This window comes from Tamandua tetradactyla, chromosome 5 (assembly GCF_023851605.1).
Source record: "Tamandua tetradactyla isolate mTamTet1 chromosome 5, mTamTet1.pri, whole genome shotgun sequence".
In the NCBI taxonomy this organism is placed as follows: Eukaryota; Metazoa; Chordata; class Mammalia; order Pilosa; family Myrmecophagidae; genus Tamandua; species Tamandua tetradactyla.
Genome location: NC_135331.1, coordinates 8456743 through 8480198, shown reverse-complemented (window position 1 = coordinate 8480198; position 23456 = coordinate 8456743). Strand labels below are relative to the sequence as shown.

Genomic DNA, 23456 nt, shown 5'->3' with positions numbered 1-23456 from the left:
TGGACAGTAACAGCTTGTTGAATGAATAACTAAGCCAGTGGTGAACTCGCGGATGGGAAAGATTAGACCTATAACTTCGTCAGAAGTAAACATATACTATGTACCAAGCACTGGCGCCCCACCATCAGAACTATTTTGCGTTATCTGTTAAACAGGCTCCAGGAATGGGGTGGAAGGGGTCCACACTTGTGTCCTTTGGCCAGGACTCGGTTCTGTGCTGCCACCTGCCTCCAGTTGGCAGAGAAAGTAAGAGAGCCGGGATAGGATCAACTCCAGCCTAAATTCGTATTTGGTGTGGAAAGGCGCCGGAGCCAAAGTGACCGCACAGGGCGGGTGGGACAGCTCTAGCCGAGGTCCCCCCCGTTACTCCCCGCCCCACGCCCCGGGCCACTTTCCACTCTCCCGCGGTCGGCTTTTTCACCTCCTGCCGCACCCCGCCCTCCGGAACTTTGCGGCTGCAGCACGGTTCCCCGCCGGCTTCCTAGACAGACGGAAGCGGAAGTGCTCTGTAGCCGCGGACCAACAGGCGTCCAGGTGGCGAAGGCGGGGGCGAGCCATGGAGCATGTGACGGAGGGTACCTGGGAGTCGCTGCCGGTGCCCCTGCACCCGCTGGTGTTGAGGGCACTACTGGAACTGGGTTTCCCGTACATGACGCCGGTGCAGGTACCCCGCGCGAGCCCGTTGGGAGAAGGGCCCTCTGTCCCCAGTGGGCACGCGGGGAAAGTGAGGCTCGGAGCAGGCAGGCATCCGCTTAATTTGGCAATAAAACTAGGATTCCAACTCGGGGTTCTAGTCTCTGGCAGAAACCTTGGTCCCGTCCTCAGCTTGGCCAGACTCAGGCAATGTGAAGCTAGTTATGGATTCAGGCAGGCAGAGGCGGGAGGTGGCAGGACGCTTGAATCGGGGTGGTTTTCCCCTGGTTTCACCAGCCATTGGCTCTGGGGCCCAAATTCCTAATTCATATCCTTGTCTTATTCTTTCTAGTTGTGAAACTTCGGACAAATATTCTTCATTTTCCTTTTCTGTGAAATGACGAATATAACATTACCTTCCTTATAGGGTAGTTGTGGGGTTTAAATTAGACGTTGTGGGCACATGACAGGAACCCAGTAAACGTTACTGCTATTGTAATATTGTTATTGGGGCTAAATGAAATGTTCTGGCCCAGTTTATTTATTTACTCAGTAGACATATATTGAGGACCTACAGCATATCAGGCACTCTTCTAGACTGAGAATTTTGCTGTGAACTTATGTTGGTCTCCACTCATGGACTTTACCTTCTAGTACAGGAGAGAAAAGAGTAAAGGACTAAGATCATTTCAGGTGGTGAAGAGTGTTACGAAGTAACTAAAATGGACTGATGTGATAGATAGTGAATAGGAGGTCCACCATAGGAGGTGAGATAGCGTATTAGGGAAAGTCTTTCTGTGGAGGTGTCAAGAAGTTGAGACCTGAATGATTGAGGAGCTTGCTTTTGTATTTTTGGGGCAGATTATTCCAGGAGAGAGAAAAGTCGGTGTAAATACTGTGGGGGCTAAAATGAGCTTTGAGGAACAGAGAGAAGACCTTTGTGGCTGGCATATCGTAATAGTGTAAGATGTGAGGAAAGCAGGGATTGGATTGTGCAGAGTGTTGGAGGATCTTGGATTTTATTCTAAATGCCATGGGAAGCCATTGTAAGAAGGGAAAGGATATGAGTGCAATGTAGAGAATGAAGTTTAGGGGAGGGAGAGAAGAACCAGGGACATCAATTAGGAGGCCATTGTCTGGGAGTGAGATAATGATGACTTGGACTAGTGGGGAAGCAGGAAATAATTGAGAAATCAAGTTCAGGATAGGTTTAGGTTATTGAGGGACCAGAAATCCCAGTTGAAGATTATGAGAGAGAGGAATCTGTAGGAACCGTGAAGTTTTTGTCCTTGGCAGCTGGGTGGATGGTGGTACTATTTACTGAGATGAGGGAGTTTAGGAGGATTAACAAGTTTCAGAGTTCTGTTTTGAAGTGTTGAGTTTGAAATGTCCATGAGCTCTCTAGGAAAGATGTGTAGGAAGCAGGCAGAGCTGGAGATAAAAATTGAGAGTGCCATGTGCCAGGTCTTCAGAATATAGAGCAAACAGGGCCCCATCTCTGGTATCAGAGTTCATTGTCTAGAACTGCCCCATCCATAACAATAGCACTAGACACATGAAGCTGTTGAGCTCTTGGAATGAGGCTAAAACAGATGTCCTCTGAGTAAAATACACAATGGATTTTGAAGACTTAGTATGAGAAAAGAATATCAAATATCTCTGTTTTTATCGATTACATTTTTGTTTTTTATTGATTACATATTGAACAATATTTTTGGATATATCAGGTTATATAAAATATATTAAAATTAATTTCACTTGTTTCTTTTTATTCTTTTAAATGTGATGACTGGAAAATTTAGAGTTACTTATGTGGCTCACATTATATTTCTATTGGACAACACTGTCCAAGGACAGGGTTTCTCATCATCAGCCCTATTGATGTTTTTGGCTGGATAATTCTTTGTTGTGGGGGCTTGTCCCGTGCATTGTAGGATGTTTAGCAGCATCCCTGGCCTCTACCCAGCAACTAGGGAGAGGCTCTGGATATTGCCAGATGTTGCCTGGGAAGGCAGATATCACCCCGGGCTGAGATTCACTGGTCTAGAGTCAATGAGAATAGTCTGATGCATGCACTAATACCAGGGTAAGCTCAGGCTCTCAATGGGGATCTGGAATGGAGTCCTACAGGAATTGACCTCTACGCTAAGATCTGAATTTGTCTCAAGTTTAACTTTGCTGAAACCAAAGGGCCAAGGTTACCATAAAAAGCAGAGGTATTCTGAGCCCTATGCTGGGATTTAAAATGAGAGCGTTTATTTGTATCATTGTTCTGTAATGCTAGAGCTGGAAGAGACCTTAAAATTCCTTGTCTTTAACCTCTTCATGGTCCCAGGAGGAAAAGTAGCAGAGCCAGGCCTAGAATTCAAGTCTCCCCATTCACTGCTCAGCTCAATTTCCCTCCCAACATGCTGTCTGTATAGGCGACCTTTGCCATATTTCCTTTGATCGAACTCATCTCTGACACCTGAGTTATCCAGAATCCCCTTTGAAGTGGAGTCTTCCATGACCAAGGCTTCCCTTGTGGATTTGCAGCAGTCTCTAACCAGCTGCATTGCATTCTCTCTCTTTAGTCTGCAACCATCCCTCTGTTCATGAAAAACAAAGATGTGGCTGCAGAAGCGGTGAGTACTTTGCATTAATGCAGCTTGGCTTTGTGTATTACCTCCAAATGACCTTTAAGGAAAAGCAAACCCAAACTTTCTCCCCCATTTTAGGTCACAGGGAGTGGCAAAACCCTTGCTTTTGTCATCCCCATTCTGGAAATCCTTCTGAGAAGAGAAGAGAAGTTAAAAAAAAGTCAGGTGAGTGATTTATTGTCACTTAGTCATTGAAGAGTTCAGAATTAGTAAGAAGCTGGTCAGACACTTGAAAAAAAAGTTGAAGTATTTGATATGTTTTGTTGGGGTGCTGTTGAAATGGTCTCAGGAGGGCTATCTCTCTGGGAATGCTCCTTGCTTGTAGTCTCTGTGAGGTGGAGGATGAGAGAGCGTGTGTTCGGCCCTATGAATCCTTGTGTCTTTGGCAGTGCTAATCCTGGCCCTTCCCTCCATTGGGTAGGTTGGTGCCATAATCATCACGCCCACACGAGAACTGGCTCTTCAAATAGACGAGGTCCTGACACATTTCACGAAGCATTTCCCACAGTTTAGGTAAATTGAACTTGGTGTTCCTGTAAATATACGCTTGTTTGCCTAATTTGCTCAAAGACCTGTGTTTTGTTTTAGCCAGATTCTTTGGATCGGAGGCAGGAATCCTGGAGAAGATGTTGAGAGGTTTAAGGAACAAGGGTGAGTTTGGTTGCTTCTTCTTGTTTCTTTAAGCGCTTGACATGGGGTACTTTCCAGCAGGGGTCACAAACTTAAGATCCCCCAGGAATCAGGAGGCTAATACAAGTGAGTGAAAGGGCTAGGTAGGGATTGTGAGGAACAAACTGCCCAGTATATGTCTTGAATGCTTGTCTCCAGCTGACAGCTGGCTTGCAGAATTCTGGGCTCAGTATTGCCAGATTTGGGATTGATTTTAAGAGAAAATAGAAGTCTCTTTATCTACTGATGTTTAACTGTTGACATGAAATCATACTTTTTAAGAAATACCTTATAGGCCAGCTAGTCTGTAGGGCCCACATGTGGCCTTCAGTCCACTAGTATGTGATCTTTATTAAAATTATCTCTAAATCTGTCAGTGTTGTCATTTTATAGGTGAAGTACCTGGGGTCTAAAAGTGGTCAGGTAACTTGTTCTAGGTCAGGGTCAACAAGCTTCTTTTGTAAAGAAGCAGATGGTAAATATTTTAGGCTTTGGTCTCCATCGCAACTATTTAACTCTGCTGTTGTACATGAAAGTAGCCATAGATGATACATAAATGAATGGGCTGGCTGTGTGACAGTAATTATTTACAGAAACAGGCGTCCTGCGGGTCCCAAGGACTGTAGCTTGCAGACCCCTGGTCCAGTTCATGCTGGCAAGAACTCAGACCTGTCTCCCTCAAAGTCCATGTTCTTTCTACCCTGCAGTACTCTCTTCCCACTCCAGTGGTTTGCTTTCTTTTAACTGTGACTTAGATGACTTTTGTGGGATACAAAACCTGGTGTTTTAGTAATCATCATGAGTATTGGCAAGATCCAGACTACAATAATGTTAACTCTCTTTTCAAAGTGGAAACATCATTGTGGCAACTCCAGGTCGCTTGGAGGACATGTTCAGAAGGAAGGCCGAGGGGCTGGATTTGGCTGGCTGTGTGAAATCCCTTGATGTCCTTGTGTTGGATGAAGCAGACAGACTTCTGGACATGGGATTTGAGGCAAGGTACTTGGTTTCGAACTTCACTGGCTTTGGATGATGGAAGAGGAGAGCAAAATTGTAATCCTTTATCATTTCAAGTATTTTTGTTAATTTTTTTTAAGAAAAAATTTTTCTAAGAATGTAAATATATGCATAATGTAAAAAAAGACAAGCAGTATCCATGAGTCCCAGTTCATTTCTGCAGAAGCAGCTTTTAACAATTTCTTGTGTATACTTCTGAGATTTTTTTATTGTGCAAGAATATTTGCCAATTACACTAATATATAATTAACGTAATGTATAATTTGAAAAAAACAACAGATGTTTGCATTTTCTCCACAGCTTTGTGCCTTGCTTTTTTCACTTACTATTTCTTAGAGATGATTCCATATAAGTACACACACAGCTACCTAATTGTTTTAAGAACCATATAGTGTTACATTGTGTGAATGTACCATCATTTATTTATCCACTTCCCTGTTGGTGGATATTTAGATTGTTTCCAATCTTTTCCTCCTGTAAGCCATGCTGCATTGACCATTCTTTTCCATTTATGTTTAGGTACACATTTGAGAATATACACAGAGTAAATTTCTAGAAATAGAATTACCGGAGGGCTAAAGGGCATGTGCCTTGTAATCCTAATATTTTCGAGTTATCTTCCAAAGATGCACCTTTTATACTTCTTCCAACAGTGTACCTGCTTTCTCACATCTTGGCTTATGGTGTATTATCTTTTTTTTTGCCATTTTCTTAGTGTTTTGATAAATGTATTAGTCTTTTCCTTTAGGGTTAGTGCTTTTTGTGTCCTGCTAAAGAAATCTCTCTCTAATCCAGTAGTGTAAAAATATTCTCATTTCTTATGTTCTAGAAGTTTTTTTACTTTACAGTTCACATTTAGATCTGCAATCGGCCAGCAGCTGATTTTTGCATATGTGTAAGATAGGGGTCAAGGTTCATTTCAGTTCTGTGGATAGCCAGACTGTCCTTTCCCTCTACAGTCATATGTAGACTTTATGTGTGTCCATATGTGTGTGGGTCTGTTCTGCACTTCATTCTGTTCCTTAGATCTGTTTCTCTTTCCCTACAGCTACACCATTATGGTCTAACTATTCCAGCTTTGTAACAAGTTAGAGTAAGTTCTCCTTTGTTGTTCTTCGAGATTGTCTTGGCTATTGGCTATTCTTTTTCTTTTTTCTTTGGAATGATCACAAAGAAGCCACGTTGTTTTTATTGACAATTCACTCTCTACACACAAATGGTATTGCACAAATCATAAGTAGATCAGCAATTATATTAACCATACAAAACTCATGAGCATTTACAGAAAGCTGCTATTTTAGGTTTGGTGCATTTACTGCCAGGTATTTTAGTGAATATGACCAAGAAATTTGGACACTCCTTCAATTACTGAGAATTAACTTTCAAAGAAAGCATATTTGCCACCTTACAGAACATGTCAAATCCAGGAAAAGCAATAGCTAAATGACAAAATGGACATAGAGGAGATTTAGTGATAAAAACATCAGGGTTAAAATGTTAGGTTTAAGATTTGAGCCATTGGATTTAGAATCAGAAAGTATAAGCATATTGGGAATTTTAAGAAAAGACTCCAAGTTCTGCTTCACACTTAATGCTACATTCTAAAAAAATAAATCTGATTGTTATAATACCTTCCTTGCTAGTGTAAACCATTGTTTCATGGAAGAAACAAGATGATGATTCACATAAATGTGTTTTAAAATAAGACTCTTACCATTCAAGATAAATAAAAACTTACATGATCTCCATCAAATTACTAAAAAATTTATCAAAATATTGATGAGGAAGAGAAGCCAGGACGCCGGTTAGCTTTCCTAATTGCCTAAGAGCACAAGGAATGTGTCACCTCCTGTGGAGGGAGAGTTGAAGTCAAGGTGTGGCGCTTCCCTAACCTGCAGTATAAGGTTGGACAAGCTCTTAGCTCCCCTGGGGTTCTACCTAGTCAGCTATGGAATTGAGCCAGGTGTTGGGTAGATGTTTTTTTTCTTCTTAGCATTTTGCCATAGCTATTTTAATATATATCTATGTATTTTGTTGCTGAAACATTTCTAAGTGAGTTGCAGATATTGTGACCCATGGCTACTAAACAGTTTAGCATGCAGCCGCTAAAACTGAGGGTATTTTCCTACATAACCACATTATTGCCCCTAAAAAAATTAACAATATTTACTTAATTTCATCTATAAATAGTCCATATTCACATTTCCCAAATTTTCCCCACATTCAACATTTTCAAACATTACATTTGGTTGCTATGTCTCTTTCAGACTCTTACACTGGAATGGTCTTATTTTTTTAACTTTTTAATTTTATAGTATAACATATATAAAGTAAAGAAATAAAAAAGCAATAGTTTTCAAAGCACTCTTCAAAAGTAGTTACAAGAGAGATCCCAAAGTTTGTCATGGGATCCTCTCAGATTTTTCCTTCTAGCTGCTCCAGAATATAGGAAGCTAGAGGGCTTAAATTTTTTTTTTATCATCGCAATTGACTTTTTTCCCTTCTTTTTTTGTGAAAAATAACATACACAAAAAAGCAATAAATTTCAAAGCACAGCACCACAGTTAGTTGTAGAACATATTTCAGAGTTTGACATGGGTTACAATTCTACAATTTTAGGTTTTTACTTCTAGCTGCTCTGAGATACTGGAGACTAGAAGAGATATCAATTTAATGATGCAGCATTCATATTCATTGTTAAATCCTATCTTTCACTGTATAACTCCACAATCACCTTTGATCTTTCCATCTCTTTCTTTAGGGGTGTTTAGGCTATGGCCATTCTAACTTTTTCATATTGGAAGGGTCTGTCACTAATACGGGGTAGGGAGACGTAACTATCTGATGTTCTGGAGAGACTGGGCTAGGTTTCAGGACTTATCTGGACCAGGGACCATCTGGAGGTTGTAGGTTTCTGGAAAGTTAGTCTAGTGCATGGAACCCTTGTGGAATCTTATATATTGCCCTAGGTGTTCATTAGGATTGACTGGAATGGTCCTGGTTGGGGGCTGGCAGGTTATGATAGGTAGGAAGGTCTTACTGAAGCTTGCATAAGAGCAACCTCCAGAGTAGCCTCTCGACTCTGTTTGAACTCTCTCTGCCACTAATAGTTTATTAGTTATACTTCTTTCCCCTTTTTGGTCAGGTGTACTTTTGATCCCATGGTGCCAGGGCCTGATTCATCCCTGGGAATCATCTCCCACGTCACCAAGGAGACTTTGACCCCTGGATGTCATGTCCCACATGGAAGGGAGGGTAATGATTTCACTTGCAGAGTTGGGCTTAGAGAGAGTGAGGCCACATCTGAGCAATGAAAGTGGTCCTCCAGAAGTAACTCTTAGGCATACCTGAAGGTAGTCTAAGCTTCTCTGCTACTTATATAAGCTTCACAAGAGTAAGCCTCAGGATTGAGGGCATGGTCCATTGATTTGGGTATTCCTAAAATTTGACACAGTATCAGGGGAGTCCCTGATTGTAAGGTTCAGTAGTTCCATATTATTCTCCCATCCCTCAAGAAACTTTGCCAATACTTTTTTTTTTCCATCTACTCAATAGATTTTAACATTTGTTCCCCCTATTTTTTTTCTATACCCCTTACCAGTCCTTTCCACTGTTCGCGAGCATTTCAGTGTACTCACTTTATTTTAACATTTGTTCCCCCTATTATTTATTTATTTTTATTCCATATTTTTTACTCACCTGTCAATATCGTAGATGAAAGGAGCATTAGACACAAGGTTTTCATAATCACATAGTCATATTGCAAAAGTCTTACCATTATACATTCATCTTCAAGAAACATGGCTACTGGATCACAGCTCTGCAGTTTCAGGCACTTCCCTCTAGCCTCTCTATTACACTTTAAACTATAAAGGAGATATCTATAAATGTGTAAGAATAACCTCCAGGATAACCTCTCGACTCCGTTTGAAATCTGTCAGCCACTGACACTTTATTTTGTCTCATTTCTCTCTTCCCCCTTTTGGTTGAAAAGGTTTTCTCAATCCTTTGATGCCGAGTTCCAGCTCATTCTAGGATTTCTGTCCCATGTTGCCAGGGATGCAATACTTTTTTATTATCTGCTTAATATGCTCTAGGATGTATTCAGGTATTATAATAATCTATACAGGATTAAAGGACTTCTTCCTTATTCTGGGCTCGTTGTGTTTCAGTTGGTCAGATGAGCTATACAGATACGTTGAGTTAGATTATGTGCTACAGAAAATTTCAGTTCCAGACCAAATGAACCTTTCTTCCTTTGGTCTCAAAGAGTATGTGTGGTTCTAAAATAGATACTGTCTTCTTTACTCCTGTGTTCTGAATTACTTTAACCCCAACCTTGATCGGCTTTGTTCTAATCTCTAAATATCAGGTTATATATATATTATATATATAATATATATTTATATATAAAACAGCCTCTTGAAATCCAGAAATAATAATCACCACTCTAGACTTAATGTGTTTACTATAAAAGCTTAGACTCTAGGCCCCTGTTTTCTTATAAGCATTTTCTAAAAGAGACTATACCATTGTTGTTCTTTTGTTTCTGACTTGTTTTGCCTTACCAAATGTCCCGCATATTCATTCACATCGTTGCATGCCTTATGACTTTGTTCCTTTTTGTAGTAGCACAAACTTCGTTCATAAGTATACACCAAGCTAGATGGTTTTTAAGAGACCTTTTAACTTAAAGAACCTGAGTCAGCCTCAGGCCTCATTTTGAACAGATATTTAGGATGGTAAAAAAAAATGAATTAAGAAACAGGTGGTTACAGTAGACCTGGGTTCGATTTCTGGCCCAGGTATTCCAAAGAAGAAGAGAGAAAAGGAAAGAAAGAAACAGGTGGTGGAGTATATTCTGTCTTGTGTCATCATCAGTACTAGGAAATCTTTGCCCAAAACTTTCATCTAATGGCTAATACTGTTAAAGAGCAGGCAAATGAGACGTTTGGCAATGGCAGTTTAATTAAAATGTTAAAAGACCATGCCAAATTTGGGTAGAAAAGCAGTGTGTTACCGCATTACACAACTAGTCAGGATTTCTTGCCTCTGAATTTAAAGCACAATCAGTCTCGTTGGGAAAATGCCTAGGGAGTTGCCCAGTTCAAGCCATTTGATGAAGAGCTATCTGAAATCCTACCATTAAGTCAACTTCATTAAAACTGGTTCTAACCATTGTACTTCAGACCTTGAGTAGGGCATGAGATTTTGTAGGTTTGTCCAGAGTGATGCCCCGATAATCATTTCCCAGAGTGATTTGAACAGTGAATAAAAAAGTATTTGCAAAGTTCCCTTGGGGGAGTGGTGAGAAAGGGAGAAAATTTAACTTCCCTAAGTGGAGAATTTTTGATAATCTCACAAGCAGTGGGGACAACCAAAGCTATAGACTGAGACCCCAATCTTGAGTTTTGTTCATCTGAAACATAACCCCGCAAAGGATAGACTAAGCCTACTTAAAATTAGGCCTAAGAGTCACCTCCAGAGAACCTCTTCTGTTGCTCAGATTTGGCCTCTCTCTCTCAGCCAACACAAGCAAACTCACTGCCCTCCCCCTCTGTACGTGGGACATGACTCCCAGGGGTGTGGACCTTCTTGGCAACGTGGGACAGAAATCCTAGAATGAACTGGAACTCTGCATCAAGGGATTGAGAGAGCTTCGATCAAAAGGGGAAAGAGAGAAATGAGACAAAATAAAGTGTCAATGGCTGAGACATTCCAAACAGAGTTGAGAGATTATCCTGGAGGTTATTCTTATGCATTAAATAGATATCACCTGTTTAGTTAAGGTGCAATGAAGAGGCTGGAGGGAACTGCCTGAAAATGTAGAGCTGTATTCCAGTAGCCATGTTTCTTTTTTTTTTTTTTTAATTTTTTATTAATTAAAAAATATATAAGAAAGAAACAGACATTCTTAATATATGATCATTCTGTTCTACATATATAATCAGTAATTCACAATATCATCACATAGTTGCATATGCATCATCATGATCATTTCTTAGAACATTTGCATCAAGTCAGAAAAAGAAATAAAAAGACAACAGAAAAAACGAAAACAAAAAAAAATTATGCATACCATACTCTTTACCCCTCCCTTTCATTGATCACTAGCATTTCAAACTAAATTTATTTTAACATTTGTTCCCCCTATTATTTATTTTTATTCCATATGTTCTATTCATCTGTTGACAAGGTAGATAAAAGAAACGTCAGACACAAGGTTTTCACAATCACACGGTCACATTGTGAAAGCTATATCATTATACAATCATCTTCAAGAAACATGGTTACTGGAACACAGCCTTATATTTTCAGGCAGTTCCCTCCAGCTGCTCCATTACATCTTGGATAACAAGGTGATACCTACTTAATGCACAAGAATAACCTCCAGGATAACCTCTCCACTCTGGAATCTCTCAGCCATTGATACTTTGTCTCATTTCACTCTTTCCCCCTTTTGGTCCAGAAGGTTTTCTTAATCCCTTGATGCTGGGTCTCAGCTCATTCTAGGGTTATTCTCAATCCCTTGATGCTGAGTCTCGGCTCATTCTAGGATTTCTGTCCCATGTTTCCAGGAAGGTCCACACCCCTGGGAGTCATGTCCCACGTAGACGGGGAGGGTGGTGAGTTTGCTTATTGTGTTGGCTGGAGAGAGAGGCCACATCTGAGCAACAGAAGAGGTTCTCTTTGGGGTGACTCTTAGGCCTAATTTTAAGTAGGCTTGACCTATTTGTGGGGTTAAGTTTCATATGAACAACCCCCAAGACTGGGGGCTAAGTGTATAGCTTTGGTTGTCCCCACAGCTTGTGAGAATATCAAGAATTCAACTTGGGGAGGTTGAATTTTCCCCTGTTCTCACCATTCCCAGAAGAGAACTTTGCAAATACTTTTCCACTCACTGATCAAATCACTCTGGAATTCATTGGGGCATCACTCTGGACAAACCAACAAAATCTCCATGTTTCTTGAAGATGATCATCTCCATGTTTCTTGAAGATGATCATCTCCATGTTTCTTGAAGATGATTATATAATGATATAGCTTTCGCAGTATGACTCTGTGATTGTGAAAACCTTGTGTCTGATCCTTTTATCTACCTTATTGACAGATGAGAAAAACATGGATTAAAATTAAAGGGGAACAAATGTTAAAATAAATTTAGTAGATTGAAATGCTAGTGATCAGTGAAAGGGAGGGGTAAGGGGTATGGTATGTATGAATTTTTTTCTCTTTTCTTTTTCTGAATTGATGCAAATGTTCTGAGAAATGATCATAGTGATGAATATACAACTATGTGATGATACTGTGAGTTATTGATTATATAACAAGAATGGAATGATCATATGGTAAGAATGTGTTTGTATGTGGTTATGTTTCATAAAAAAAAAAACAAAACAAAAAGCCTGGTACTAACAGAAAGGATGAAAGAGAGTTAAGTGTAGGGTGGGATTTTTCTTTTTCTTTACCTAAGAGAAAAATGATCCAAAGAGTAATGATTTCCATTTTTTATCCTCTAAAAGGAATAGAAATATAAATATTTCTTGAATTCAGCACATGGACCTCATTTTCAAAATTCATTACTGTGTTTCCTCTCAAGGCAGCCGTGCATTAGAAACCTTGAAAACATGACAGTCACATTATTTCTTTAGTAAGCCCCAAGTCTTCCAGGAACACCCTGGAGCCTACAGCTGGAGGAGGCATATGGGGGTGTCAAATATTAACGCTTTCCTTTAATGTTTGCATCATTGAACAGAAACTCACTGGATAATATTTCTCCTACATAGTTCATTTCTTTTTTAACAGTGTTGTGCTTTCTTTTCGATGAACAATGACTACATTTTGAATCTTTGTCAGAATCTCCTTTTGTCTTTATACACTCTAGAATATGAGAAAGGCCATTATGATCCTTGGTTTAGACACCCACTTTCACACCTGCCTGTTCAGACTTATCTATAGGAAACTTTCTTTAATTTTTACTTTGTTTACTGTGAAGGTGTCAGTGGAAGGGCAGCCTGCTGGGCTGCAGTTTCTTGTTCACAGCCCGAGCAGTAGCCGAGGCTAATGAAGCTGATATCTTGGCCATCCTGATGCCTCAGTGCCTCCAGCCAGAGTGCAGTCACCTCAGCCTCTCTCCATGGACACAGCGGGCATCTTCATCTTGGCTGTTCTTGACCCTTTGCATTGTCAAATAAATTCTACAATAAGCTTGTTCCTTTTCATTAAAAGTGCTAGAATTTTTATTGGAATCACATAAAATTTATAGATTAGTTTGAAGAGAATTGACATTTTTATAATGTTTAGTCTTAGTCCATGAACTTAGTATAGTCTTCCATTTTTATTTTCCTTAATTTCTCCTTATTTTTTAAAGTTCTGTGTGAGAGGTTTCTCTTTTGAAAGATTTTCCTATGTATTTTATTTTTTGTATTATCATAAATGGAATTTTTAAAAATTCATTTTCTAATTGCTCTTGCTATGTAGAAGTACTTGTGACCTTAATAAATTAAATTATCCATTTTGATAGTTCATCTGTAGATTCTTTTAGTTTTAGTACAGTATATGATCATGTCATTTACAAATAGTGACAAGTTTATTTCTTCCTTATGCCTTTTTTTTCCTTGCCTTATATCCATTGTCTAGAACCTATTTCTACTTTTAGTTTACTGAGTTTTTTTATTATGAACAAGTATGTTGAATTTTATCAAATGCTTTTTTGATATCTATTTTGGTATCTGTTGAGATGATAAGTTACTTTTCTCTTTGGTTCAGTTAATGTGAATAGCATTGGTTGATTTTGATTATTAAGGCAATTTTGTATTCCTGGATAGACTCCATTTGTGTTAATGTTATCTTCTTTTTTATTGAAGTATTAGATCTGCTATTGTTTTGTTTAGGACTTTTGTTTCTGTTTGTGAGACAGATAGCCTGGATTTTCTCTTTTGTAATGTCCTTCTCAAGCTTTTCTTAATCACATTTGTATTTCAGATCATTTAGGTAGTTTGGTCCTTTACATTCTACCACACAATCGTGATTCCAGTTGCTTTTATCTTTAATCTTCTTAAAATGCATCTTCCTTCCAGTTTCTTAAAATGTTTTTTATTTTATTTTCTTTAGTAATATAACAGCTTACTTGAGAAATAATACACATATTGTTAAAGTTCAGCCATTTAAAGTATGCAGTTCAGTGGGTTTTTTTTTTTTTGGATTGAGCAATTTATGCTAATCAGGGGTATTAGCTAGGGCTCTCTAGAGAAACAAAATCAGCAAGAGCTATCCGTAGATATAAAATTTATAAAGGTGTCTCGTGTAATCGTGTGAATGTAGAATCCAAGGAATGTAGGGCAGGCCACAAGCTGGTAACTGTGATCAGGGTCCTCAGTGAACTCTCAGGAGAGGCTAGCTGGACAGCTTTGGGAATGGAAGAGTCCAAATCCGTAGGGCAGACTGTGAAGCTGCTGGCTCTGATGAAGGGTCTGGACGAACTCCATAGGAAAGGCTCACTGGCTGAAGCAGGGAGAGAGCCTGTCTCTTCTGAATCCTGCTTAAAAGCCTTCCAGTGATTAGATTAAACATCACTCGTTGCAGAAGGCACACCCCTTAGCTGATTACAAACACTGTGGGTACAACCAACGTAATCATGATATAAGTCCATGAAATGTCCTCATAGCAACAGACAGGCCAGCGCTTGCCTAACCAGACAACCGGGCACCACCACCTGACCTAGTTGACACATGAACCTGACAGTTCAGTAGTTTTTAATCTCAAAAAGTTTTGTCTTAATTTTATAATGATCTTCCTATTATGAAAGGGTAATTATATGCTCATACTGTAGAACTGTGGGAAAGTGCATGTATAAAGAAGAAAATAAAAATTGCCTATAATTTCTCTTCCTAGTAGTCTCTACTGTAAATTTGTGATGGCTTCTCGTCCAGTCTTTATAATAACCATTTGGTATTTTAGAGTACTGCCTGTTGGTGATGCTGTCACATGAAGGGTTAAGTTTGAGCCCTCTTCTTTTCAGTATAAACACCATTCTGGAGCTTTTGCCAAAGCAGAGGAGAACGGGCCTTTTCTCAGCCACTCAGACGCAGGAAGTGGAGAACTTGGTGAGAGCAGGCCTCCGCAACCCTGTCCGGATCTCAGTGAAGGAGAAGGGCGTGGCAGCCAGCAGCACCCAGAAAACTCCATCCCGCCTGGAGAACTACTATATGGTGCCTCTGAATTTCTTATTGATCCCTATAATTCACTAATAATGATGAGTGCTCTAGGGATTAGTCTGCTGTTTCTAGGAAACAAATCTTAAAAATGATACCTTGTGGGACATTTTAAAATGCATTTGGGGACAGAGCCAGGGCAAATGGTATGGATGGTCAAACATATTGGATGAGTGAATAGATAAGTTAAAACAGGCATAAGTTTGCATTCAATATAATTTCCAAGGACAATTGCTCTGGGCTGCCTACCCCCCAAGCTATCAAGCGTTTTTATCACAATTGCATGAGATATGCTGGATCACGTGGTTAAACAGTGTGATTCCTGAGCCCATCAGAGCTAGTTCCATCCTGAATCGGAGAGCCGTAGCTAGACATGCAGGTCAACACATAAAGTCAAGTGATAGAATTGCTTTAGAGGAAACTTGGTGTTAGGTTAAAATATTCTATACTGTAGCCTAAAGGTCTTTTATTTTTTACCTGCCTCTGGGATTTGCTGAATTTGGGTCATTGAATTCTGCTTGCCTTTTTATGCCATTCCTTCATAAACCATTGGAAGGGCTTTTGGAAATTTGATGTTTTAGTAGTAAAATCACTGCTATCTTGAACTCTCCCATCACTGGATATGGCTAAGAGGCATCAGAGACTGTGGGGAGGATTGCATACTAGGAAGGGTAGGGTCATTTGGGAGCTGGGAGAACCCACTGGTGGGTATCACTGCTTGACAGACACATCTAAATCATTTGCCAGGAGATAGGGATTTCCTTCCAGTGATTTCTGGACTTTGCTATGCAGCAGAATTTTTGGGGGAGTGCTTACATAGTAGAGATTTTTTAGTCCAGTTGTAGACCTACTGAATGAGAATTTGTACCCTCTGCCCCAGAATCTGCAATGAAGAAGATCATGGTGTAACCAGCATGGTTCTTTGTCTATATATTGGGATTTGGGAACTATTGACTCTTTCTTATCATGATTTTGTAACTTGAAATTAACCTTAACATACAGTGGTACATGTTGGTGTTTATTCTGAGCTAGATAGATTAAAATTCAGGTGAAACTCAACCTATTTATAGACAACTTTCTTTGATTCCTTAAAATTTAAGGCTAAAACTGAAATAGTCGTGAGGATTATTATTCATGTCAATAAATATGATTTTGTTTTATTAGTTTTCATCTTTATTTTGTAGGTATGTAAGGCAGATGAGAAATTTAATCAACTGGTACATTTTCTTCGAAATCATAAGCAGGAAAAGCATCTGGTCTTCTTCAGGTATTCCTTCTGGCCTTTATGTAGGAAAAGCATCAGGGATTCAGCCAGACCTAGAATGTGCAGGTGTATGTGCTCTTCGGGTTTCCAGTTCTATCAGAAGTGCCTTTGACTGCAAATCACAGAAAACCCAACTTCTGTGACTTAAACTGGAGGGTTTACTTTTCTCCTGTTTAAATAAGTTCCTGACATTGGGTTAGTGGCGATTCTCTTGGCCTTTCCTCCTGTTTGTCACTTCACACTTTCAGGATGACCACCATAATGCCAGCTGTCATGTTTGCACTGATGGTACAGAAAAGGAGGAAAGGCAGAGGGAGTGGAAAGAGCAACACTGGCTTTCTCAGAAACCCCTCTTTCACATCCCTCTATTTAAAGAAAAGGAGATTTGGGGAGAACTTGTTTAGAAGGGGACTGGGTAAGTTCACAGAAACAAGGAGAAAGTTGAGTGCCCCACCCCAAGGGAAGACAGGATGTGGGGAGCCCCAAAGAGCTCATGACAGAAGCTAGAGGGCCATCTCTGTAGGACATGTCCTCATCGGGATGGCCCTCTTCCAGCCCCTATATTCCTTAGGTGACTCAACTCCAAGTTCAAATTTGAGGAAAGAGAATCTGATTAGTCTAACTGGGTTATTTGCTGACCCCTTGGGAGTTACTCTAATTGGAGAAGGAACAGTTCCCCAAAGGAAAAACAGGAGCATCTTGAAATCTCTATAAGACTGTTTATATCTAAGTTTCGTTATTTTTGTTACGAGTAAAAACTTCAGTTTAATTTCTCATGGGGCTAGGGAGATTCCCCTTGCTAGAACAATCTTTAGATCAAGGGAATAGATTTTCTGGGTTGGCTGAGTGATTTTTGTCAAAAGATTGGCCTTTCATCAGCTGTGAAAGGGTTTCAGGTTTAGTGCTTAGGAGTGGATGACATTCATAGCACCATACCCCTCTTCATTTCCCTAAAAGGGGCTTATGACTGGGTCATTTCTACTGCAGTTTTTACTTGCTGCCCCTCCTTCATAGTGCAAAAGGACCAAGATGCTAAAGGACTCTAAGCCCTCTGCCCCCCTCCTATAGCACCTGTGCCTGTGTGGAATACTATGGCAAGGCCCTGGAGGCGCTGGTGAGGAGTGTGAAGATAATGTGCATCCATGGAAAGATGAAGTATAAGCGCAATAAGATCTTCATGGAGTTCCGCCAATTGCAAAGGTGGGTTAGTTTAATTGGAGTTAGCAGATCTACACTGATAGTTGTCCGAATTTACCATGTTCAATCTGCGAGTTTGCCCTGCCTGGAGCCCACTTCCTTCTATAACCCAATTATCATGTTCTCTATATATTAATGTCCAGAGGCCCCTATTCTGTCCTACTATTATACCTTGCTATAATTACTTCCTTAGTTACCCTGCTAGGTTGTAGGCTCCACGAGGACAGGAACCTTATATATTTTTCACTTCTGGATTCCCCAGTATCCAGAGCAGTGCCTGGTCCAGTGGTGGAGGGTTTCAGTAACTCTGTTGAAGGAATTGAGGAGAAAGGGAGCAATCCAGTAAAGTCTTGTTGGAATGGAAACTTCATTTAAGTTGTCAGGTTGATGGCTACACAATAGCCATTTTAATTACCATACTTTGTCTCTGTTTGTGCATATAAATAATAAATTTCTGTTTTTCTCAATCATTGAGCATCCTGGCTACATTAAATGCACTTTTTTGGGCAGTGATACAACTGACTATCACTCGGAGAGAGAAACTTTTTTTTTTAAATGTTTCCTTTATTTATTTATTTATTTATTTTTAACATGGGCAGGCACCGGGAATCGAACCCGGGTCCTCTGGCATGGCAGGCAATCATTCTTCCTGCTGAGCCACCGTGGCCTGCCCCAGAAAGTTGTTTTTTAAAATCACTGCAAAGGATTAGATCCCACTACAATGGGATCCATTCACTGTCTCACTGCCCCTCTTCCCAAAACACACATTTTCATTGGGTTTTGTAAAGTCCTGAAGAGTTTACAGAGGAAGGAAAAAAATTAAAATGTTATTATCAATAAACATTTGGTTGTGAAACACCAGAACCTGTCTTCATAATGGCAATGAGTAAAGACCATTTGATGATGTTGAAGCTGGTGACTTCCTTACTCATGGGGTGTTTTCTCATTTTTCAGTGGAATTTTAGTATGCACTGATGTGATGGCCCGGGGAGTAGATATTCCTGAAGTTAACTGGGTTTTACAGTACGACCCTCCCAGCAGTGCAAGGTACCGCATGATAAATTGTTTCTCTCCATTTATGAATCTAGCCTAAGGAAAAATGAATCCTGAGGAAGATAAACATAAACTGATGTTCACCAAACACTATTTCAAGTAGCAAAAATAGGTATATGGGTGAATAATATTTGATACATATATAGCGATATGTTATGCAGCAAAGTTATTTTTCATTTTTTAAAATTTCTTGCAGAAATGCACATAGAGTTTAAATGAAACATACATAACACCATATAAAAATTTCTGTTCTCTTCAAAGTAAACATCTTTTTTTATTTAAAAAAAATTTAACAACAAATGCACAAACATTCTTAACATATCATTCTGTTCTACATATATAATCAGTAGTAAACGTGTATCTTAATATATGCTTCCAAACATAGGAAAATACCTATAATTTTATAATCCTCAAGTGGTAATGGTTATTTCTGCTTAAAAGGATTACAGATTAGTTTTATATTATTTATACTCTGTATTGTTTCCCACATATTCTCCTAGGAGCATGTCCTGCCTGAACAGTCAGACAGATGGGTGTACATTTAGAAGTTTCACTTTCAGTTCACATTAAATGTTTCTTGCAGGATCATTTCTGGTTTGGAATATATATTTAGTTGCCAGCTCTTCAATTTCTTAAACTAGAAAGGGGCTGGGATTGAGCTGTGGCATCTGGTGGCTTTTTTTTTTTTAATTTATTTATTAGTTAAAAAAATTAACAAACCAAATAAAACATCAACATATATTCAAACATGTGAATCAGTAATTCACAATATCATCACTTAGTTGCATATTCATCATTTCTTAGAACATTTGCATTAATTCAGAAAAAGAAATAAAAAGATAATAGAAAAAGAAATAAAATGAACACGGAAGAAAAAAAAAGATTATACCTACTATAACCCTTACCCCTTGCTTTCAGTGATCACTAGCATTTCAAACTAAATTTAGTTTAGCATTTGTTCCCCCTATTATTTATTTTTATTCCATATGTTCTACTCGTTTGTTGACAAGGTAGATAAAAGGAGCATCAGACACAAGGTTTTCACAATCACACAGTCACATTGTGAAAGCTATATCATCATTATTCAGTCATCCTCAAGAAACATGGCTGCTGGAACACAGCTCTACATTTTCAGGCAGTTCCCTCCAGCCTCTCCATTACATCTTTTTTTTTTTTATTTGTTCCCCCCTATTATTTATTTTTATTCCATATGTTCTACTCTTCTGTTGATATAGTAGCTAAAAGGAGCATCAGACACAAGGTTTTCACATTCACAGAGTCTCATTGTGAAAGCTATATCATTGTTCAATCATCATCAAGAAACATGGCTACTGGAACACAGCTCTGCATTTCAGGCAGTTCCCTCCAGCCTCCACTACATCTTGAACAACAAGGTGATATCTACTTAATGCATAAGAATAACCTCCAGGATAACCTCTCGACTCTGTTTGGAATCTCTCAGCCATTGACAGTCTCATTTCACTCTTCCCCCTTTTGGTCGAAAAGGTTCTCTAAATCCCTTGATGTTAATTCTCAGCTCATTCTAGGGTTTTTCTCAGTCCCTTGATGCTGAGTCTCAGCTCATTCCAGGATTTCTGCTCCACGTTGCCAGGAAGGTCCACACCCCGGGAGTCATGTCCCATGCAGAGTCTCCATTACATCTTGCATAACAAGATGATATCTACTTGATGCGTAAGAATAACCTCCAGGATAACCTCTCGACTCTGGAATCTCTCAGCCATTGACACTTTGTCTCATTTCACTCTTCCCCCTTTTGGTAGAGAAGGTTTTTTTCAATCCCTTGATGCTGAGTCTCAGCTCATTCCAGGGTTTTTCTCAATCCCTTGATGCTGAGTCTCAGCTCACTCTAGGATCTCTGTCCCACGTTGCCAGGAAGGTCCACAACCCTGGGAGTCATGTCCCATGTAGACAGGGGGAGGGTGGTGAGACTGCTTGTTGTGTTGGATCTGGTGGCTTTTTTTGCCACTTTAGATGACTGTGCTCTGCTCAGCCAGCACCCACGACAGGCTCTGTCCGTGGTCTTCACGTTCCTGTCCTCTGTTGTCTGCAGCGCCTTCGTGCATCGCTGTGGCCGCACAGCCCGCATCGGCCATGGCGGCAGTGCTCTGGTGTTCCTTTTGCCCATGGAAGAGTCATATATCAATTTCCTTGCAATTAACCAGAAAGTAAGATGTCTTCTCTTTTAATACATGACGGCTTAGCTAAAAAAATTCATTGCCAGCAATTGTTCAGAAAAGGAGGGGTTGTGAACTCAGAGGGGCCAGGCTGCTGTAAGCATGTGAATCTGGCTGGGCTTTAGGTTGTAGAGAGTGCAGGCCTTGTCTAGGGGTGGCAGCCTCTGCTCAGCTGCTTGGGAACATGTTGCTGCTTGGGAACATGGATGCATTTTGCCATACTTTACACCAGAAGTCAGAATTTTTATGTGAAATCTGATCTTAAATGAAAAAAAGAAAAAGTGAGTTTTTGGACCAAGTAAAATACTTGGGTCGGGTCCATGGGTAGTTCAGTGGTTAGAATACCTGCCTTCCTTGCAGGAGATCCGGGTTCGATTCCTGGACCATATACCTGGGGGGGGGAAAAAAAATATATATATATATATATATATATATATATATATATATATTTGGGTTGGATTTGGGCTTCTGGCCTCTGACTTAAGATAAAAATTGTTTTGTCTTAGGCTTTTTTTTTCACTTTGAAATAATTTCAGATTAATTCCTTTTGGTTTTATTGGCTCTGGCTCTGATGGAGAACACTGGGAGGGAGGTGACTGCAGCCAGAGTAAGTGAGAATGTGGTCTCTGGGTAGTGCCCCCTGCAGGAAATGAAACCGCAGAGAAACACAGTTGACCTACTTCCAAAACTGAAGTCCTCAGCCCTGGCAGACAGAGCTATGTTCGAAAAGGGAATGAAAGCTTTTGTGTCATATGTCCAGGCTTATGCAAAGCATGAGTGCAACCTCATCTTCAGATTAAAGGGTGAGTTGGACTTTCTTCACATAATGTGTCTCCATCTTAAATATCTGGTAGTCTTACAAGTATTAGGGTTAATCATGAAATTTCTTTGTCCTATAAAAGTAATAGGCACCTGAGTTTGATTCCTGGTACTTGGGTTTGATTCCCGGTTGGTGCACTTAAAAAACAAAACAAGCAAAAAACAAAAACAAAAATTAAAAAAATGGTACTACAATAACAGGATACTCACATGGAAAAATAATGAAATGTGGCCCCACCATATAGCATACAAAAAAAAATAAAAGTATTAGGCATATGTCATAGTTAATATTTCTAAACATTTAAAAAGAAATCTTCCTAGGTATTGAGTAGACACGGAATAAACAGGCCAGTGGCCACTCAGTATTCCTGTTTACCCTGCAAACAGTTAATAATCTTATTAATTCAAATTAAAATAGATCCATTAACTCTTTTGTTTAGAAAAAATTATACCCTCTTTATGATTATATTTTGTATGTACTGACTCTGGTATTTTGATTTAATTAGACCTTGATTTTGCAAGTCTTGCTCGAGGTTTTGCCCTGCTAAAGATGCCCAGGATGCCAGAACTGAGAGGAAAGCAGTTTCCAGATTTTGTACCTGTGGACATGAATACAGACACTATTCCATTTAAAGATAAAATTAGAGAAAAGCAGAGGCAGAAACGACTGGAGCAACAAAAAGAGAAAACAGAAAATGAAGGGAAAAGAAAATTCATCAAAAACAAAGCTTGGTCAAAGCAGAAGGCCAAAAAGGAAAAGAAGAAAAAAATGAATGAAAAAAGGAAAAGGGTGGAGGTAAAGTACACACTTTTATTATTATTTAACTTAAAATTCTGGATACTTTTGGTTTATTAATTACTACAATAGAATCCTGAGTAAGAATTATGTAATATGTTCACATTTCTGTACTAGGTTGGTGAATAGAGTAGGGACTTGCTGTATTTGGGGCAAGCTGATCTGAGATATAGGACCTGGTAAAAAGTCGGTTTCACCAATAACACTGTTCCTGGGAAATTAAGTTGTTTGTTGGTTTCTTCTGCATTTAGGGTTCTGATATTGAAGATGAGGACATGGAAGAACTTCTTAATGATACAAGACTCTTGAAAAAGTTTAAAAAAGGCAAAATTACTGAAGAAGAATTTGAGAAGGGATTGTTGACAAGTGGCAAAAGAAAAATCAAGACAGATTTGGGGATTCCAGATTTGGAAGATGACTGCTGAGTCCAGCGCCTCAGATGCACCACAACAGAGAACAGAGAAGGGAACAGAGCAAGGGAATAGGACGAGCGGCTCCCACGCTTGTTGGATAGCACACATTTTCACTGGAAATCAAGTCTTCACTATGAAGAACCAGGTCTCCAAAAGCAATCCTGTCAGACTTGGGAGAAATGAGGATAATTGGTCTTGAAGATGTCTAACAGAAAGAAAAATTATGTGGGTGTAAATAATAGATGCCAGTATTAATTTTGATGGGTCATCTATTTATAATTAAAAAGTGCATTTTTCTGTGGATAAGTTTATATTTATTTTTAAATATAAAGATACTAAAACATACTTGATTGTGGACTTCCCATATTCCTTAGTCCTTTCTGGAATTTGCCGCCCTTGTACTTACCTGCCTGAATTAGTGTGCCTGCTGCAGGTGGCTGATGTTGCTGGGGTTTTTCTTCTTACCATTTTATTGGTGAATACTTGAAAAATAGAGGCTGTGAACCGTATTCTGGGAAGTAAAATTATCTGGTATGCATACTGTTGG

General features: G+C 39.4%; 1 protein-coding gene across 2 annotated transcripts; it reads left to right on the top strand.

Annotated features, from left to right (window-relative positions):
• The first annotated feature begins 483 nt into the window (after positions 1-483).
• Positions 484-23254, top strand: DDX55 (DEAD-box helicase 55). Of its 2 annotated transcripts, XM_077159625.1 has the most exons (14): positions 485-664; positions 3207-3257; positions 3351-3437; positions 3694-3785; positions 3861-3923; positions 4791-4940; positions 14980-15169; positions 16357-16439; positions 17505-17636; positions 18588-18680; positions 20758-20872; positions 21516-21684; positions 22207-22496; positions 22748-23254. In XM_077159625.1, exons 1-14 carry the CDS (start codon positions 557-559, stop codon positions 22919-22921), a joined length of 1797 nt encoding a protein of 598 aa, XP_077015740.1. In that variant the 5' UTR covers positions 485-556; the 3' UTR covers positions 22922-23254. The 2 variants fall into 2 exon arrangements, with proteins under 2 accessions (XP_077015741.1, XP_077015740.1); XM_077159626.1 differs by lacking the exon at positions 3694-3785 and having other exon boundaries at positions 484-664; positions 3865-3923.
• The last annotated feature ends 202 nt before the right edge of the window (positions 23255-23456 follow it).

Excerpts from the sequence above, each read along its gene's own strand:
- DDX55 (XM_077159625.1), top strand. The coding sequence starts at position 557 with ATGGAGCATGTGACGGAGGGTACCTGGGAGTCGCTGCCGGTGCCCCTG. Across the intron at positions 3,786-3,860 it reads AAGCATTTCCCACAGTTTAG|CCAGATTCTTTGGATCGGAG; the intron begins GTAAATTGAACT and ends GTTTTGTTTTAG. Across the intron at positions 18,681-20,757 it reads GACCCTCCCAGCAGTGCAAG|CGCCTTCGTGCATCGCTGTG; the intron begins GTACCGCATGAT and ends TGTTGTCTGCAG.